At 37.6% G+C, this 20,465-nt stretch overlaps 1 protein-coding gene across 1 annotated transcript in view; it reads left to right on the top strand.

Annotated features, from left to right (window-relative positions):
- GARNL3 (GTPase activating Rap/RanGAP domain like 3) overlaps window positions 1-20,465 on the top strand; it is a 225,399-nt gene that overhangs the window by 71,171 nt on the left and 133,763 nt on the right. Inside the window, 3 exon segments of the mRNA XM_020984961.2 lie at window positions 2,535-2,599; window positions 9,360-9,423; window positions 18,326-18,352. Of these exon segments, the coding sequence (XP_020840620.2) occupies window positions 2,535-2,599; window positions 9,360-9,423; window positions 18,326-18,352 (156 nt within the window).

Genomic DNA, 20,465 nt, shown 5'->3' with positions numbered 1-20,465 from the left:
TCTGGGATGATGTTTGGCAAAGCCAGAGTGATGAAAGAGGTCAAGAGTTTTGAACATGGAAGACAGTATACAGTTGAACTTGTTAAATATGGGTTCAAGATTGGGATAGCCAAAATAGGAGTTATGGCCAGGGGAAGCACTGAGGGATGGAGAGATTAGAAATCACAGTTTGGACAAAGAATAGTTTAGAAGAGTGAGTCACAGAGAAAAATGGAAGGAAAGAAGTTTAAGGTCAGACAGGATAATTTTAGAGTACTTGAGCATAGAAGGAAACACTTATGGGGGATAATTGGATAAGAATATGACCATCCATGTGCAACTGAACTGAACATGCAGGTCATGGGAGTTGAGGAGGTTAATAAACTGGGAGATTAAGGTATTTGAAAGTGTACTGGAGTCTTCAAATGGGTGGAGAAAAGGATGGGTGGAGAGGGAGAGGATGACTGTGAACAGGTACTGAACTCCTTGAGAAGGGGTTAGGAGAAGGGAATGAGTGTGTGTATAGTGCCTACTATGTGCGGGCACTATGTGCTTAGTGTGTTTTTGGTTTTTTACAAATATTATCTCATTTGATCTTCAAACCCTTCGAGGTAGGTGCTGTTATTATTCTCATTTTACAGTGGAGGGAACTGAGGCAAGCAGAGATTAAGTGATTTGTCCAGAATTACACAGCTAATAAGTGTCTGAGGTTGGATTTGAACTTAGGTCTTCCTGACTCTAGACCTAGCACTCTAGCCACTTTGCTACCTAGCTGCCTGGGAGAATCCACTAAATGCTAGAGTCCTTCTTTCAGTTCTTTTAATATCTCAAAAATGCCAATTCAGTTGTCAGACTATCCATCTCCTGTCTGTCATCCTCCTGGTGTAGACATGACTCTGAGCTCCATAAATCTATGCTAATGAAGTACCGATGACTTGAGGGTTGGTAAATAACTGCCACTAAGATCTGGATATGATGATGTATCTCAGTGGAGCAATTTCAAAGAAGAATAGATTGCTCAATGATAATGGCAGTGAAAAGGTCTGGAAGTGGCAATGGGGAGCAAGAAGTATGCCTGCTCCTCCTTCTGGCCCTGTGTTTCAAAGACTATGAGAGAAGGTGCTCCCAGATCAGTACCTGAAAAAGAAAGGTCAGAGGTGCCGTATTTTCTTAGGAGGAGCTAGGAGCCAAGTCTCCATGAGTCGAAAAGATGGAAAGTGCAGGAGGAAAAGATCAACTCTAGAATAAAGGGAAACTGATGAACAATAGACTAGGCATGCTAGAGGATAAAGAGGAAGGGAAGGGTAGCACTGGATGGAGACTTGGGAATGACAGGGCCGAGTTGGGATGGGAATAGGAACAAGGAGTGGTGCCAAGGAAGGGAGGACATTTTTCACGTAGGCATCTACTAGTTGTGTATCATTGGGATTAAGAAAATCCAAAGTGTGAGTTTACTAGACTTCCCCAGGGGAAATACACAACACAGAAGGTGCCAAATGATAATTCATAGGAAAAGCCACCTGCACATCTGATCCCGGCCCGTGATTTGGTCATGAAGGAGTCTTAGTGTATGTGAGCTCTCTCTATCTCTGTCTCTCTTTCTCTCTCTGACTCTCTCCTCCTCCTCCTTCTTCCTCTTCTTCCATCCTATCTCTCTATCCCTCCCACCCACCCTTTCTTTCTTCCTCTCTCTCACTTTCTCTCTCTTCCTTACCCTCTCTGATCCAAATACCTTCTAGTTCTTCTCTTCTGTATGTTTATGAACCCCTTTGAAAAGAAATGAGAAGTCTTGATCCATGGCATCCTCAGTATCCTAAGGATTGCCTTCTCCCTCTACCCTACCATCACCACTTACCTCTGTGTGTGTGTGTGTCTCTGTCTCTCTGTATGTCTTTCTGTCTCTGTCCCAGTCTTTCTGTCTTTCTGTATCTGTCTGTCTGTCTCCCTCTCTCCCTCCCTATCTCTATCTTTGTGTTTTAAGAAATTGCGCACAAAGAAATGAAGGTGTGTTGGAATTTAGTATTTGAGAACGAATTTTTTTTCTTTGTTGTTAAAATAAAAAACAATTAAAAATGTGTAATATCCCAGGTAAAGTGTATGTATGTGTGTATATGTGTGCATATATGTCTGTGTGTGTGTGTATGCCAAATACATGTTATAATCAAGATGAGGGGAGTATATTTATGAAGATCTTTGGGCAGTAGGTAATTAGATACTCCAACTGGTTTGGATATCTACTTGCTTTGTGTGATGGACACAAGAAATGAGGGATAGATTAGCTTCTTGTTTCTTTATTCAAACTGTCTTATTATCTAATTAAAATATCTGCCTTTGGAATCATAAAAGCATATGCCTTCTAGTTTTTTTCTTCCACGTATGTATGTACCCTTTTGAAAAGAAATAAGAACTCTTAAGCCATGGGATTCTCAGTATCTCCATTTCTTTATTTCATTTCTGTGAGTCTCAGGCACTGGGAATTCTGGACAGCAAGGGAGGGCTTTAAATGAGAAACAATTAGTTTGGCTTCATCCTGTGTTGGTGTTTTGTCTTTACAGGGTACCCAGAAAATATGCCTCCCCTACAGTCCCACAAAGACACTCTCAGTGAAGTCCATTTTAAGGTGAGTGCTCCCAAGTGAAGTTTTCAGTTTTTCTTTATATTGTCTTTCTTATCCAGTAGTAATTATTTTACTAGTTTCTTATTCATTTTTTAAAAGTAAAAATGCTGTATTTGTTGATATATTTCCATCCTTGTATTTTCTCAGGTACTACTACCAGTATATTGCTCAGTTTGGAGTCTGGAGAGGCCTAGTTTTCAATGCTGCTTCCCATACTTAACTAGTTATGTGATATCCCCTTTAAACTATAGTTTCCTCATGAGAAAAATAGAAATTCTAATAGTAATAACAATAATAATAATAGCCAACATTTACATAGTGTTTTAAGGTTTCCAAAACATATGTGTATATGTTAACTCATTTGATCCCCACAACCATCTGGTGGGGTAGGTATTGTTTTTATGCCCATTGTATAAATTAAGAAACCGAAGCATAGAGAGTGACTTGCCCATGGTCACACAGGTATTAAGTGTCTAAGACAGAATTTGAACTCAGGTCTTCCTGATTCCAACTCCTACACTCTATCTACTTTATCTACCTACTTAATAGTACTTCCTTCCCAGGGTGGCTGTGAAATCAAATGAGAGAATGTTTGTTTTTAAAACATTTTGTAAACCTTCCAGGTCTACATAAAAGTCAACTAAATAGAATAATAAAATTCCAGGGTTAGAAGGAGCCTTAGAGGTCATCGTTGTCATTGTTGTTGTTCAGTTGTTTTAGCCATGTCCAGCTCTTCATAGAACCCCATTTGGGGTTTTCTTGGCAAAGGTACGGGAGTGGTTTGCCATTTCCTTCTCCAGCTCATTTTATAGGTGGCAAACAGGAGTTACGTGGTTTGCTCAGAGTCACACAGCTAGTAAATGTCTGAGGCCAGATTTGAACTCAGGGAGATGAGTCTTCCTGACTCCAAGCCCAGTACTATCCACTGCACTGCCTAGCTGCCCTTAGCGGTCATCAGATTCAGCCTTTCTCAAAACATAAACGCCTTCTATCATATACATTACAAGAGGTCATCAAGCCACCAGTCAAGTCCAGTGAAGGTGATTTCTCTACTTATTAAGGAATTACACTCATTTTTCTTCTAATTCTAATGGATAGAAAGTTTTACCATTATATTGAGCTAAAGATTGCTTCCTATTATTCTTAGTTCTCCCTTTATAGAACTAAACAGGATTCGTCTAATCTTTCTTCCACATGATATCATGTCAAATGTTTGAATATAGTTTTCATTCCAGGCCTCTCCTTTCTGGTCTTCCCTTTTCCAGGATAAACATCCTTACTATCCTTGCATGCCTAATTTCAAGTCTGTAGTGTATACCATCTTAGTAGCCTTCTTCTGCATGAACTACAGCTTACTGGCGTCCTATTTAAAATGTGGCGTCCAGAACCAAACATAATATTCACTATAGTCCAACTTGCACAGAGGACAGCAGGACTATTGCTTTCCTTGTTCTGGAAACCAGAATTCTATTAATGGAACCTAAAATAGTTCATTAACCTTTTTTGGCCACCATATCATATTCTTAATTCATTAAACTTGTAGTCAGATAAAGGTCTCAAATCTTGCTTCCAATCTCTTCACTCTGCAATCCATCCTCTCATAGAGCTGTCAAGTTGATATTCCTAAAACAAAGAGCTGACCGTGACACTTCCCTGTTGAAAAATCTTGAGTGAAAGCCAATTGCCCATAGAATGAAATACAAAGATACTACGTCTTGCATTTAAAGCTCTCTACGAACTGACTCTAGCCTACCTTTCCAGACCTTCTCACTTTACATAGTCTTTATTCACTTGAAAGTGGCCTGGTAGGTGATATTCACCATCTGTGATATTTCACTACAACCTAACTTCTTTCTTTCCCTTGGCTTTGTGCCTTTGCACAGATGGCCACTCGTGTTTATAGTATACTCCATCCTTGTAAAATTCTTGTTTCTTTCAAAGTGAAACTCAAGTGTCATCTCCTATAGGAAGTCTTTCCCACATCCCTCCAGTTCTAATGCTCTCTCCGTGTTGAAGCAACTTTTTATATACTTAGAATTTGCTTATCTGTGTACATATTTATTTCTCTTTAAGGACAAGTACTGTTTTATTTTTACTTTTGCATCCCCAGTGGTCAGTATAGTGTTCTGCACAGAGTAGATACTTTATTGAGATAGGGCTTTTTAAAAAATTGAATTGAATTGAAATGTTTACAGTTACTTGTACTAATTTATTTTACATTAGCTATGAACCTTCCTAATTTTAGATGCGCAATTCAGTTTTTGGGAGAGAGCTAGGAAGACATAGCACTTAGCAGAGTGCGTGACACATAGCAAGCACCTCATAAATACTTGCTCATTGACTGATTGGACGTTATGGCTTCAGTTGTCACATACTGGTGATTCTATGAGATTTGAAAGAATTTAGATTAAAGACAGCTAAGAAACTATGAAATAAATCTCTAGCATTCTCTTTAACATTCATCCTAGGGAAGGATAAAGGAGGAAAAAAGAAAAGTACTAATATGCAAGGTGCTCAGAACTAAGGCCGTTCTTGCAATCCATTTGGATTCTTTACTGCAACAATTTTTTCATGTGGTCTTGATTATGTAGGTTATAGAAGATCAGAGTGCTAGTTCTGTCTTTACCATTTCCGAACTGTGTAACCCCAGACTAATCACTCCCTGTCTCTGAGCCCCAGTTTCTGCCTTCTAACAGCAGAGATAGTCTTAAGACTTGTGTCCTGTTGAACTCATGTCCCACGATCCTTGCTGCTGCTTGCCAGAGGCTGGGGCAGTTAACCAAGTAGAAGAGGTGAGTTGTTGCCTCTGGCCTTACTAAGTCCAACTAGGGGTTATTAGCATCAAAGCTAGTTCTTCCTGTAGGCTCCATTGTTCAGCAGGACCAGCACTGTGTTTGCTTTCTTCTCCCCTAAACCATAAAGAAGCCTTTCCTCCCCTACAATGTAGATTTCTGGTTGGGGAGGAGGCTTTTGAATCAACCCAGACCTTGCTACCTTCCTCTCAGGGGCTAGGAGCAGAGGCAGGATTATTAGTCAGGTGGAGAATGTGCTTGAGATTTTTTAAATGGATTTCACTTACCCATATATTTTCAATGGATGACTCCAGAAATTCATGTCACAGAAGACAGATATACTGAATACTTACTTAGTGCTTGGCATGAAACAGGAGGAGGCTAGAAAGTGGGAAGGATGGTTGGTTCTCCCATAGAATCCAAAGGAACTCTTTATGGATCAGGTTGTCAGAGGTTACAGGTATGCCCACACATTTACTAGACAATGCAATATGTTATTGCAGTCAGTTCAGTTCAGAAGATACTTATTAGGGGCATCTAGGTGGCAGCATCTGCCCTGGAATCAGGAAGAACTGAGTTCAAATGCAGCCTCAGACACATAACACATACTAACTGCGTGACTTTGGGCAAGTCATTTAACCCCAGTTGCCTCACCCAAAAAAAAAAATAGCATGCTTCGATCCTCATTGACTCCATCAGTTATTTCTCTGGATGTGGGTAGCATTTTTCATCATGAGTTCTTTGAAATTGTCTTGGATCATTGTATTGCTGAGAAGAGCTTTATTACTGTGTACAATGTTTTCTGGTTCTACTCACTTCATTTTACACAAACATCAGTTTGTGTAAGTCTTTCCAGGTTTTTCTGAAATCATCCTGCTCATCATTTCTTATAGCACAATAGTACTCCTTCACAATCATATACCACAGCTTATTCAGCCATTCGCCAATCGATGGGCATCCCCTCAATTTCTAATTCTTTGGCACCACAAAAAGCTGCTATAAATAATTTTGTACATGTAGGTCCTTTTCATTTTTTTTTTTAAAACCCTCTTTGGGGGCAACTAGGTGGCACAGTGGATAGAGCACCGGCCCTGAAGGCAAGAGGACCTGAGTCAAATCCAGCCTCAGACCAAACACTTGACATTTACTAACTGTGTGACCCTGGGCAAGTCACTTAACCCCAATTACCTAAAAACAAAACAAAACCAAACAAACCTCTTTGGGATGTAGACCTAGTTGGGCTATTGGCGTGCATGGTTTTGGGCATAGTTCCAAATTGCTTTCCAAAATGGTTGGATCAGTTCACAACTCCACCAACAGTGCATTAGTGTCCCAATTTCCCCACATCCCCTCTAACGCGTATTATTTTCCTTTTCTGTCATATTAGCCAATCTGATGTGTGTGAGGTAGCCAAAAAGTAATTATTGATAGTCCACTTAGATACCTACACTTCAGGGCAAGCCCCTACCTCTCAAGGAAGCCATGGCACTTTGGGGCATCTCTAATTCTTAGAAAATGTTTTCCTTACATCAGATATAAACCTGATTCTCTAACATTCACCCATGGCTTTACCCTCAGAGGTCAAATTCTTTTCCACATAATAGTTGTCAGATCTTCACTAAGTTTTCTTTTCTGTAAACCAACTGTTCCCAATTCATTTGGTCAGTCCTTGTGTGTCCCCTCCCCACTGTGCAGTTCCTTGCATGTAATAGTTGCTTACTAAATGTTTATCGAATTGAATGCTGGTTGCTGTTTTCTGGACATGCTCTACCTTGTTCTTACTGCCAGAACTCAACACAGTACTCCAGAAGTGGACTAACCAGGGAAAAGACCACAGATGGGATTGTTATCACTCTTGGGCTAAATTCAATCTCCATTTTAATGTAACCTTAGGTAACATAAGCTTTTGTGGCTGTCCTATCACACTCTGCACATACTGAGTTTTTAAATCCCCAGTTCTTTTTATCATATAGATTGAATTTATATTAGGACAAGAAATTATTTTCATCCAAGTGTCAGAATTTACATTTATCACTTCTAGATTGTATCTTAACAAATCTAGCCCATTACTGTGGCCTGTTGAGGTGTTTTTTGGACTTGGACTTTTCAGCTATTTCTAGACCATCCTTCTAATGCTGAAATATTCTGATAAATAGTATATTTTGTCTTGTGTTAGACTATTTTATTCCTTCCCTTGTCTCCTTAAATACAGCATTCTCAAATGAACCTTTAACCACTACTTAAAGAATTTTAGTATATAGTTAACAGTCCACTTACAGATGAATGTATGTAGTTTTTGAATTGAAAATCTACAACTAAATTGAAGTATGGCTAGAGAGAATTCTTGTAAAATATATATTCCTGAATTATATAGAATCAAGTAAAATGAGGGAACAGGGCAACAAGATGACCCAGTGGATAGAGTGCTGGGTTTGGAGTCAGGAAGACTCATCTTCTTGAGTTCAAATGTGTCCTCAAGACACTTACTACCTGTGTCACCCTGGACAAGTCACTTAATCCTTTTTGCCTCAGTTTCCTCATCTGTAAAATGAGTTGGAGAAGGAAATGGCAACCATTCCAGTATCTTTGCCAAGAAAACCCCAAATGGGGTCGTGAAGAGTCAGACACAGCTGACATGACTAAACAGCAAGAATGAGAAAAAGATTATACTTTTGTTAATTTAAAACTTTGAATGAAAGGAAATTTTCAATATAAATGCCAGTACTACATTTCAGGCCCTGGTATTTATTTTAGATTTAGAAGAAACCATAGAGATCACCTAGTCCAGAATCTTCATTTTATAAATGAGGAAATAATCTCACAGAGATTATGTTAAAAGGACTGTTTAAGACAGCCTTGCTTTAAGCAGTCTTTTGGACTAGGAGTTGCTGGAGATAATGGTTGAAGATCTTAATTTCAATTAACTTGGCTACTGGTTGCCTATACTACCCAGTCACTGTTTTACCAAATGAGGCTAATCTCAGGCTAATGGCAACTGCCTGCAGCTCCAGATGTTCACAGAATTAATTATTCCTTGTCTCCCTCCATTTTATGCATCTTTGTACCATAAATGTAATAGCAGTCATAACAAACAAATAAAATATGGAATTGTAACCCAAGTAAAACTATATATTCTAAACTTCATTATTATTTATTAGAAGTAATATAAACTTTCACAGAAAATACTTACAGTTTATTTATTCTTTGTCCTCTTCTGAGCTTTGCCATCTGGTTACAAAGTTTTGTTGCCATTTTTTTTAAGCAGACATAGTCAACGCATAGGCTGTATAGCCTTCTAATTCTTCTATCCTGTGTACTTCGTGCATCTTTCCATAATTCTTCATTTTTTCACATCATTTTTTATGGCACAAAAATACTCCATTTTATTGGTCTACAACAATTTCTTCAGCCATTCCCTAATTGTTGGTTATTTCCAGTTTTTCTACTCTTAAAAGTAAAGCAGCTATTAATATTTTTGTATACAAAAAGTCCCCTTTTCATTTTAATAACATATTTAAGATATAGTTCCCGCATTAGGATTACTGGGTCAAAAGTTATGATAAGTTTTGCAAGTCTTACAGTATATTGTCAATTTACTCTCCAAAAAAAAAAACCCCATCTGTCCCACCAACACTGCAATATAGTACTCATTTCTCCACAGCACTTATAGCATTTAATTGTATTGTTTCTGGCTATTTTTATCATTTTATAGTTATACTATCAAATTGGTTTCTTAAATTTTATTTTATCAGCATATCTTTGCACCCTCTATTTTAACATAATACTATTAGGAAAACATTGAGGAAGAGATGATGTGATTTAAAGTATTACAGCTTTTTGCCAGATATTCCAGTTCCTGTACAAACTACTTATTTTCTTAAGGCTAATTCATCTGAGGAAGAGTGAATTGCTGCTGTTGCTTAAAGTTCTGTCACATTGCATTGAAATTCATTCTTTCCATTTTATTTCAGTGCCATGAATCTGGACAAGTTTGAAAAAGGCCCCAGGGAAATTTTTCATCCTGAGATCCAGAAGGTAAAAGAAAACTTTACATTTTTTAGAACTGGTATATGAAATATATGGAGCATATTTGTTTAAAAGGAACATTGTTGGTTTGAGAATAATCCTTTTTCCTTAACTGAAAAATAATGTTGAATTACATGAGAGAAATGAGATTAATTCATTAATTAAATCTTTATTGCTTCTGCTAAAGTCTTACTCTGATGCCTTTTTGGAGTATAGAGGTGAACTTCTCAATCTCAGGAGAAGGACAAGAAATGATCAGAGATTCAAAAATGAGTCCTGGGTAGAGAAGGCAATTGTCACTTGCTTACAGGCTAAAACCACAAAAGAAGACTTATCTGGGAATGGGGATTAAAGGTACAAATATTCTGACACTAGGGGGCAAATCTAGAGCTAAGAACTGGAGGCGAGGAATTCTGGAAGAACTGAGACATCTATAGCCTTGCCAGTCTACGTCCGTTGACAAGAACTAATCTAACTTCTAGCCAAGACAGGACTGAATTTGTTGAATCAGAAGATAATATTATTTTAAAGTAGGGATGCAAATGAAAGTGATATCAAAACAAATGACAACTTTTTTTTAAAATAGGGGATTATAAAGGTAAAAAAGGATGATGTAAGAAAAAAAAAAAGGCCTACTTTCTTGACGTTGGACCTGGCAAATAAACCTTTGTAAATCTCTCCTTTGATTTATTACTTTAACCTTCTACAGTATGTTTCCTTATAGTACTAGTAATAACGCAAAACACCAAAAACAAACAATAATTCAGAACATCTAAAAGAAGGGTTATACACTCTTTTTAGGGAGCAAAACAAGGTAGAAGGTAAAGACTTGTATTATCTCCAATGGGCCATGTGGGTGTTTAAGACATAGAAAGGAGAGACGGTGGCAGCTAGAAACCTGAAGGAGATATCAGTGAACTATGACCTAGAACTTTCAGATAAAAGAGTTATGCCATAATGATGATAGGCCTTATGACATCATCACTGAGCATACCAGAAAACAAGCACAGCATATTTCTTTTGCAGCTTCAAGGTTTATTCATTTTTTTTTTAAAGTACCCCTACAACTTACATACATAACCTAGTAAGGTTGCCAACTGTGTTCCTTCTCAAAGATAGAACATGGTAGATCTCATTTGAAACTCATCAGAAATTTCCATACTTTTTAAAAAAATTCTTGTCAAAATAGTTAAAACTTAATCCACTTTAAACAGCACTACATTTAAAGTTTATCCTTTGTCACTTTACAAATTCCAGTTACAAATGCAAAAAAAAAATCTTTCCTTTCTAATTAGTCTTTATGTTTTCCCTCTTTCTGATCTTATACTTTGCTTCCAAGAAAGATACTTGGCTATTTTCAGCCATCTCCACTTTAGTTTCAACTCTTGTCAGTCCTTTCCTTTCCTTGTCATATTAACTTAGCCCTCAGCTACAGGTATGGGCACTGCAGGGCAAGGTATTATTGATGAGCTGCTCTCTTTTCTACCCTGTTTCTGAGGATAGTTCTTCCAGTTAATTTCTGATCTACACAATTATCTTTACCTTTTATTCTCCTTTCCAAGAAGAAAGACACAAGTAATACTTCTGTACAACTCAGAGGGAGCATCCATCTTGTGTCAGCTGATTGTAGTCTGAGGCTTCTTAACCTTTCTTGTCATGGACCCCTCTGGCAATCTGGTGACCCTTTCTCAAAATCATGTTTTTTAAATAATTGAAAGAAATACCGAATTTCAGTTAGAAGTTAATGAAAATAAAGGTGCGGTTGTTTTTTTTTAACCAAGTTCACAGACCCCCTCACCAACATCTGTCCATGGATGGTCCATGGACTCCAGGTGAAGAACTGCTGTTCTAGTGAAAGGAGGTTTCTGCCTATAATGGCTTTTGGTCTTCTTTTTTAAGAATCTTTACCTAACTTATCTGTTCTTGGTTGTTGTTGCTTTTTAATTTAAAAATATTTAGACTTTAATATCATTATTATTAATAACTGATGAAATAATACGATCATTATCTGCATCAAGTGTTTAAATTAATCTCAAACCCTTCTTTCCTTTTAGCAGCTGGCTTCAAATACAGGGGGAAGTATATTAGAAAGTCACCATGTCAAAAACTGAATAGAAAATAAAATTCACTAAAAGGTCTGTCCTTGTCTTTTATATCTAGTTCTGGGCACCTTTTTATGAAGGACCTTGATAAGCTAGAGTGCATCCAAAGGACACTAGGGAGGAGCCTGGAAGCAATGAAGATCACAAAAGATCACTTGAAGGATCTGTAAATATTTAGCTGTCAAGAGAAGACTTAAGGAGAAAGATGATTATTAGCTTTAGGTATTTAGAAAAGGGATGCCATAGGACAGAGAAATTAGATTAGACTTGTTCTGTTGCAACCAAGGTAAGGAACTAGGAATGATGAGGTGGGGGGGAGGGGAATTACAAAGAACCAAATTTGGACTTAATCTGAGGAAAAACTGAGGCAGTGACAAGGCAAGAAGGAAATAAAATAAAGCAGAAGAGATGAAAAGTGGCAGGAAATTGGATGTCTAGGTAAGACTTCAGATTTTAGCTAAGGATAGCTTCTCTTTACTTTAGGGTTTTAGAGGAATTTGCTAATTACAGATCAAAGCCAGCTCAGTGAGGTAGTGTCAGTTTAGGGAAAAAAGACTAGTAAAGTCCCAGAATGGGGGTAGTCAATCTGTTTACATAGAGAGGGATATAGATTTTATAGACACACGCACAAGAGTGTGGGGAGGGAGGGACAGACAGACAGACTGCTCAGGGACTATCAGTAATTGTGCCCCTAGCAGGGCAGACAGGCAAAGCCCAGCAGCAGCTTGTGGGAATTAGCCACAGGAGCTGTAGATATAAATGAGGGGGCAAGGAGAAACTGACATCAATTTGAAGACAGCATGTCCTATGTGTGGTTTTGCCAGAGACAAGTCATAGCAATTTGGTGACATATTGAAAATGAAATTGTACATGTAGTCAGAGTTGCTGAGTTAGAATTCTTAACTCTGCAACTTATAACCTGTGTGACCTTGAACAAATCACCTAATCTCTTTAACCCTCAGTTTCCTCATCTGTAAAATGAGGTAATTATTCTAGAGGAGCCCTAAGAGCTCCTCCAGGTCTAGGATATTACTATGATCCTATGAAATAGTCTAAGTACAAAATACAGGCTAGCAGACACTAGGCTAGAGGAATTCCTTATTTTCCAGGTTTTCAGATAGAATGAAGTATTATTTGAAAAGATGAAAGAACTCCTTCGAAAGAAAACAAAAGAAGGAAATAGGATCTCAAAAGGCATATCCTAGCCTTTGTGAGGAGTATAAGGAACAACTTCTTAACAATTGAAACTGTCCCTAAATGGAAAGGGCTTCCTTGGAAGGAAGTGAGTTCTCAATTACTAAAGATATTCAAGTATAGAGTAGGTAAATATTTTTAGAGATGTTGTAGTAGGGATTCATGTTAAGGTAAAGATGAAACTTGGTGACTCTAAGATCCCTTCTGTCAGGGTCTCACAGTATCCTCTGTGTCCAAGACTTAAGACTTGATACACAGTATGTATTAAGCTGTAGTTAACTTTCAGATAAACAAGCCTCCTTCCTCTTAAGCCCTTGTTTTGGAAAACTTCCCTGCATAATGGAGTATTTTATCTTAGGAATGCATTCCAAGATGAATGACCAATATAAAGAACCTTGGACTTAGAGTTCAAAGACCTATGTTTGAGTCTCAGTTCTGGTACTTATTAGCTCTGTCGTCTTGGACACGTCTGATCCTCAACATCATTCATAAAATGAGCGTAATAATTTTTGTATTAACCATCTCGCAGGATTATTGTAAAAAAAAGTGCTTTGTACATCTTTCGTTGTTATTGTTCAGTCATTTCAGTCCTGTCCAATTCTTTGTGACTCCATTTGGGGTTTTCTTGGCAAAGATACTGGAGTAGTTTGCCATTTCCTTCTCCAGCTCATATTAAAGATAAGGAACTGAGGCAAACAGTGACTTGCCCAGAGTCACTAGTAAGTGTCTGAGGCTGGATTTGAACTCAGGAAGATGAAGCTTCCTGACTTTAGGCCCAGAGCTCTATCCACTGTGCCACCTAGCTGCCCCTTGTAAATCTTACAGTTCTGTATAAAAGTGAGTTATTAGTAACAACAATAATAATGAATTGTAGACAGGTCTTTATTTGTAAAACTGGAGCTTTTCTCCCCTTTCAGAAAGTCAAAGTGGGGACAAAAATTAGCAAGTACAGTCACTTGATTTAAAATCGGTCCATAACAACCATAAGGATGCTGCTTACTAAGTGTAACTCTCTCATCCACTTACTTTCATTTTCATTATTTCTTGTTAACTTCTTCAGGTCTGTGGTGCCTTTTACCTTCTGGAAAAACTTTCATTCTCTTATTTTTCCCTACCTTTTGTATTGGAGGCATGTAATCCCCATTGTATGTGTTCCCAATTGTTTCTGTGTTATCTACTTAGGGTGTCTCTAGGTGAAGGACTCAGCAAAAGATTTTTAAAAGAAGCTCTTTTATAACCTAGGCATTGTATGTTAAATAGTTAACCTATCACGTATATGAGACAAACAAATAGTTTTCTTGTGCAATAATCACAGTATTATTTGATGGCTTGGCTTGGATACTCCCTCCACTGGCGCACATGGCAACCTGCCACCACCTTCTTGTAGCATGAAGTTTTTGTTGATGCCTTTCTTTTTTTTTAAAAAATATTTATTTATTTATTTAGTTTTTGTTGATGCCTTTCTGTTCCTCCGTTAAGACTCCCCCAAACTGCTGGTCCACTTCTCTGTTTCCCTTAAGCTTTACTGTAACATGGCTGAGTGGCTAATGTGAAAAGCTAGATTGATGATATATCTACTTTAATCTTCACCTCTTTTCCGGAGTATTGTTGCTATGGGTTGTCTTTGGTTGTTTCTGGGTTTGAGACTGTTCCATATGGTTGTTGAGCCAGAACTCTAAACACCAGATTTGTGAGTTGCTCTTTAATTAATAAGATGTTTACTACTTAATATCTTGATCACAATAGAGCCATCTATTCATTTTTAGTGAATGCTGGAAAATACAGTCTTTCTGCTCGAGACAGAAATATCAAGTCATGTTCAAGGTTAGTGAGCCTTGGTAGTCCCATTTGCCTCTTAATTATTAGCCTGGTATAGTGGAAGGATAATTGGAATTAGAGTTGGAAGGTCTCTTATGAGACCCAGAATTGTGCATGAAAAGAGCCTTGGATTTGGGGTCAGAAGAGTGGGGTTTGAATTGTATCCCTGGCATTGACTGGCTGTGTTGACAATGGACAAGTGTCTTCATTTCCCTGAATCTCAGTTTCCTCATCTGTAAAATGAGGGGATTGGATTAGATGACCATTAAAGTCTTCCCTACTTTGGATCTATAAGCCTCACTCTACTATTTACCAGCTGTGCCACCCTGAGAAACCGACCCCCTCTCTGAGCTCAAATTTCCTACTGTTCGGACCCGATAACAATACTTCTTTTTTTGTCCCTGATGCTTACTTTGTGTTGTCTCCATTCTCAGTTTGTAATCTGCTTCTTGTGGTCTCAAGATACAGAACCTGTGTGGTAAAAATCATTTTAAATGCTTTTCAGATTTCTTTTTAAGAAAAAAACTAGTTTTATCTGAATCTGAGATGGTGTTAGGAGATACTGGCAAAGTGATCATGTCTTTTTAGAGGTTATGATAACAAAGGAAGGGAGAACTAGGGCATAGTCAGACAGGTACCTTAGATTGTAATAAAGTGGATTCCAAAATATCAAAAGAAAAAAATTGGTGGAACTGCGTGGCTGGAAACCTTAAAAGGGTTACCTCGAAAAATGAGTGGTTATAATTTTTTTAATACAATCACAGAATTAGAAGGGACCTGAGAGGTCATTTAGTCCATAATTTCTGACCCACACTGATTCTTCTCCCCATCCTGATCTTCCATAATATGTGTCATTTATTTTGACAGTTATATTCTTTACTTCAATCCAGTTAGCACTTAGTAAGTATCTGTTATGTCTAAGGGACTGTACTGGGAGGTGGGGTTACAAAAACGAAACAAAAAACAGTCTGGCCTCAAGAAGCTAATACTCTCCTAGAAGGATACATCATTGAACACCTAAGTATACACATGATCATTTGAAAAGGAAAAAAGAGTGTTTTGACAACTAAGGGGATCATAGATCTAGAGTTGGATGGTACCTCACAGATCAGATGATCCAGCCCTATCATTGAAGGAGGTTAGGTGACTTACCCAAGGCTACAGAGGAAGTTAGCATCAGAGACAGAACTTGAACCCAGCTTCTCCAGCTCTAGAACCATTGGGTGTTTTTTCCATTGATCAAAGGAGACTTCATGTAGGAAATGCCACATGAGCTGAGCTGTAAAGGAAGTTAGGGATTTCAGGAGGCAGAGGTCAGAGGGGAGGTTTCCAGGTATGAGGGATAACCTGTCCAAAGGCATGCAGATGGGAGATGGTGTGCCAGGGCGGTGTTTGGCTCTGATTGTTCCACGTTCCATTTTTGTTTCTACAAGGACTAGATCATATTGTCACAGTTTATGCCAGTGAAGAAGCGAAGTCATGTAAAGAAACTTAAGGTACACAGAAAACTCCCTGAGGAACTCAAATTTACAAAGCACATGTACAAAAGATAGTCGGGCATTTGACTACATATGTTCACAAAAAGCTGTCATGGACCTGTCGGTAAGGCCAGTAAAAAGGAAGGCTCTGAAAGCCCAGAATAAATTGGGGTTTGTGGGAAGAGATGCCAAAAGATGCCAGAAAGCTTTGTTTGTTTTTAAGCTGTCTTTGGAGGCAGGTGATGAGCAAGGAAGAGATGAATACGCTGGTTGAGGAAGATGATATGATGTTAATCAGTGATACATGAGAAAGCAGATCTACATAACTTTTACTTTATTTTCATCATCTTCATCAAGATCAGCGATCATCAGAATGAGAAAGGCAGAAATATTAAGAGGACAATTAGAATAAAGGAGAAGAAAGTAAGAGATCAACAGGCCACTTTTTAGAAATTCATCTTTCCAGATGTGGATAAATTCTATTCCCGGGGCATCGCACTTGGACTTGCTGCTACCAAACTATCGTGCATGCTTCTACTTGTCATTCCACTAGCGTTGGCCTTCGGTGGTCCACCTTTTGTGCCCTGACATTGTGAGGTATATTCTCAGTGTTCATTTAAAACAGAACTTTTTTTTTTACCCGCCTTCATTAACTTTCCCAACCTCCTCCCCACGCCTATAGCCAACTCTCAGGCATTTGGTCATCTACTCAGGATAATCCCAGAACTCCGTTGTGATTTTAACACTCTCCAGTTTTACATACTGGATAAAATAGTTTTAGTTTTACATGTTCCTTAATAAGAATTTCTTCTTAAATATGAGAGATCAGCAACGTAATGTTTTTAGTCTGTGGGTATTCCACAAAGTTACTGATTTTAAAAGATGTTGAACAGGAGAGGGCTAAAGAAGAAAGTCCTACTAATGTATTTTTAAGGCTGTATTAATACAGGTGTCCTGATTTAACGTTCTCTACCCTGGTCAAGCTACTCTAGAGCATTGTTTTTGATCTCAGCACATTTTAAGAGGGAATTTGAGAAAGTAGAGTGAATTCAGAACAAGGTAACTAGGATGTTGAGAAATATGGAAGAGAGTTCAGGAGATCTGGAGAGGTTCCCTCAAAGTACTGAGAAATTTGAAGAAAATATTTTTTTGTTAAAGAGAATCTATTTTTATATTTACAGGCTAGAAAAGGATGCTAATTCTCCAACTTACTCCGTTCTGTCAACCACTTCTTGAAATTTAAGTGCCAGCCACACCACAGAAACAAATTAACCCCTGAAGTGCTAGAACTACAAAACAAAATTCAGGAAGTGATAGCTTTATAGCACCCTATCTGACTCAGGGGCTGAACATGCAAATTTGACCACCTTATCTTACAAATAAAAATCACGTTCCTGGACTATACTCACATTGTGACCATGAAGGCAAAGCTGTCATTACAGGTCCTGAATTACGGAGTAGTCATTATTAGAACTAGATTAAAAGCTTTTTGGGTGATAGGTGCTCCCTCACCAGCCCAAGAGTAAACCTGTGTGTAAAATAGCTGTGCCCAGACTATTCCAGGCCTATAGCTTACCAGTGGCTACTGGACATCTGATAATTCTGAGCCTTGTTCACATGTAATCTCTAAGGAGATCAAAGGTAGGAAATGTACAGTGAAATAGCTTCTTTTTTCTGTAATGCCAGATTAATAGAAATACTTTTTCTAAAATGAAAGTCTTGATTGGAAAAGAGTTTGCTTTATTGTCTTAACTCATTCGAACTAATTAGAAAATGCCCACATGGTGGCAGCATCAATCAGTGCAAGGAGAAAAGAATGTCTCTATACGCCTACCACCAGCCTACTATCTACTGTACTTGGTTCGTCTCATTCGTCCCATTGTCTGCTCCGTCTAAACCCTCTACCGTCATCTTCCTAATAGTTCCTTTACCTGTCTGGGGGTCCTAGCTGTGAAGTGTTTTATGTCATGTGATTTCCACTTTTCCAGAAGGTCTACGTTTGTTTGTTTGTTTCACACAAACAGCTGTTCTGGGTAAATGAGATTTTGTTTTACTGGATATATAGACTTCAATATGAATTAAGCCGCAGCAAGGAAAGGAGTGGATGATTTCCAGAATAAAGAACCTTGGCTGGGACTCCTTTCCTTGACTATGATATTGTCCAAATAATATTTAGAAACATAATTTGCATATGATTTTAATAATTTATGAAGAAATATAGAAAAATTGATTGAATTGAATGAAGTAGCTTGGCTTCAAAAAAAAGTAAAAACATTATCTTTGAAAATAAACATTAATTGTTTTTGATGTTTTTAACAGGACTTACTGGTTCTTGAAGAACAAGAGGTAAGTATAACCTCATCTATGGGGCCTTTCAATTAGTGTCGATACAGTTGTTCAACAGATGGGTCACCCTTCAGTGCTGTGGGAAAGTACAGCTCTTGCTTTTTGGAGTGACTATTCCTTTTAGCAGAAATTGCTGATTACATTCCCAGAAGTAGGTATCTCTAGAACTTGTCACTAAGGGTTTCTAAGGGCAGTTCTAGCTTTTGCTTACAGCTAGGCACTAAGAAAACTTTGAGGGAAAACCTAGTAATTTTCTCTATTTAAATTGTACACACCTGGTATGATTAGCTGGCATGAGTGAATTTGTCATTGTGAATATCTCTTACTATACCGTGTATATTTATTCAAGTATTTTTACCCTCTAGCCTCCCAGCTTTGAGAAGGAAATGTAATTTTCCCCTTCATTTGTGTTTCTTTTATGAGGAGCTGATTTGATGGAAACATCGGCTACAGTAAAGTAGAAAGCTTGGTCAGAGCTAGCAAAGACCAAAATTTGAATCTAAACTCTGTTACTTAATTAGTGGATAAGTCAGTTCCTTTGTTTGGGACTTCATTTTGTGATACCTAATATGAAAGAGATTGGACTAGATTATTTCTAATCTTCCTTCTAGATCGGTAACCTATGAAATCTTGTATATTGAAAGTAAAAATGGAAGTAGCCAGGTATTGCAGTGAAGGGAACACTGGACCTGAAGTCAGGAGGACCTGAGTTCAGATCCTGCCCTAGCTGTGTGACCTTGGGCAAATCACTTAACCTTAAAAAATAAAAGAAAGTAAAAATGCTTACAGAGGTGTTGTCATTAAGAACCTTCAGAGGCTCCTAGGAGTGCTGCTGTCTCCAGTACTTGGATTTTATTTGATCATATAATTCCACATTGTTTGCATAGTAAAATATCTTCCAGGGGATATATTGGATAAAGTATGAGATTTATGCTAATGAAAGCATTTTTATAGACTGATACTTTTCATTTACTTCCTTTATATAATTAGAGATGTGTTCCTAATTTTTAAAAATTGCTTTAAGATATAAAAAGAAAGATAATGAGTCACAGAAATAAATTGTTTAAACAATTATAAGAAGGAACAGGCAGCTTTAAAAAAAAAGGATCAAAGAGAAAGTTATGACTTTAAACCAGGCAATCTGCTCCAACTTCCAGAATATTCCAGAAATCATCAGTAATAAAACTGTGGAAAGGAAGAGAAAGAAAAAAATGGAGTGTAGTGCAACTCCCAAAATGCATCTCATTCTACTCTCCCTGTGTTCCTCCCTGGGAGTGAAGCCTATTTCAACTCAGTTTAGTAAAACAAGCATTTTTTAAGGACCTATTCCAAAGATACAGATTCTGCCTTCAAGGAACTTATAGTTCAATTGGGCAGTGGGTAAGTTTTCAAATAACTGATAAAATGAGAATAACATCAGTACAAAGAAGAGGTCCAGGCAAAGTGTTAGGAGAAATTTGAGAAGTGACAGGACAATTTGACCTAGGAAGGGAGCTAACTATTATTGTCACCAGAGCTTCATTTTTACTTGTGAGGTGAGATGACTCTGACTTTCACAGTACAGCTTGTGTCTGTGTTAGATGGTGCCATGTTAATTAATAGGCAATGTGGTGAATAAAGGGCCTATGATTCGAATTAATAGAGACTTGGGTTTGAATTCCAAATCTAACACTTAGCTGTGTAACCCTTAACGAATTTCTTAATCTTAATTTCTCCATCAGTAAAATGGAGATACTAATATTTACTCTACAAATCCCATAGGGTTGTTGTGAAGAAAATATTTTATAAATCTTAAAGGCTTAAAGAAATATTTTCCCCAAAAAATTAAAAATTAGAACTTAGAAGTTCCATAAAAGTGAGTCTCCTTACAAATGTATTTTTATATATGTGTGTATATATATATATATATATACATATATATATACATATATATATATATATATATATATATATATATATATATATCACATATATATAATGCAGGATTCTAAAGAGTCCAGTCATTTTATCAGTGCTTCCACTGGATTGGATTGGATTGGATTGGATTGGATTGGATTGGATTGGATTGGATTGGATTGGATTGGATTGGACAGGATTGGATTGGAGGTCATCC

This window comes from Phascolarctos cinereus, unplaced genomic scaffold (assembly GCF_003287225.1).
Source record: "Phascolarctos cinereus isolate Bilbo 61053 unplaced genomic scaffold, phaCin_HiC Scaffold_2;HRSCAF=192, whole genome shotgun sequence".
Classification (NCBI taxonomy): Eukaryota; Metazoa; Chordata; class Mammalia; order Diprotodontia; family Phascolarctidae; genus Phascolarctos; species Phascolarctos cinereus.
The sequence above is the reverse complement of the archived record's forward strand: the minus strand, read 5'-3'. Positions and strand labels throughout refer to the sequence as shown.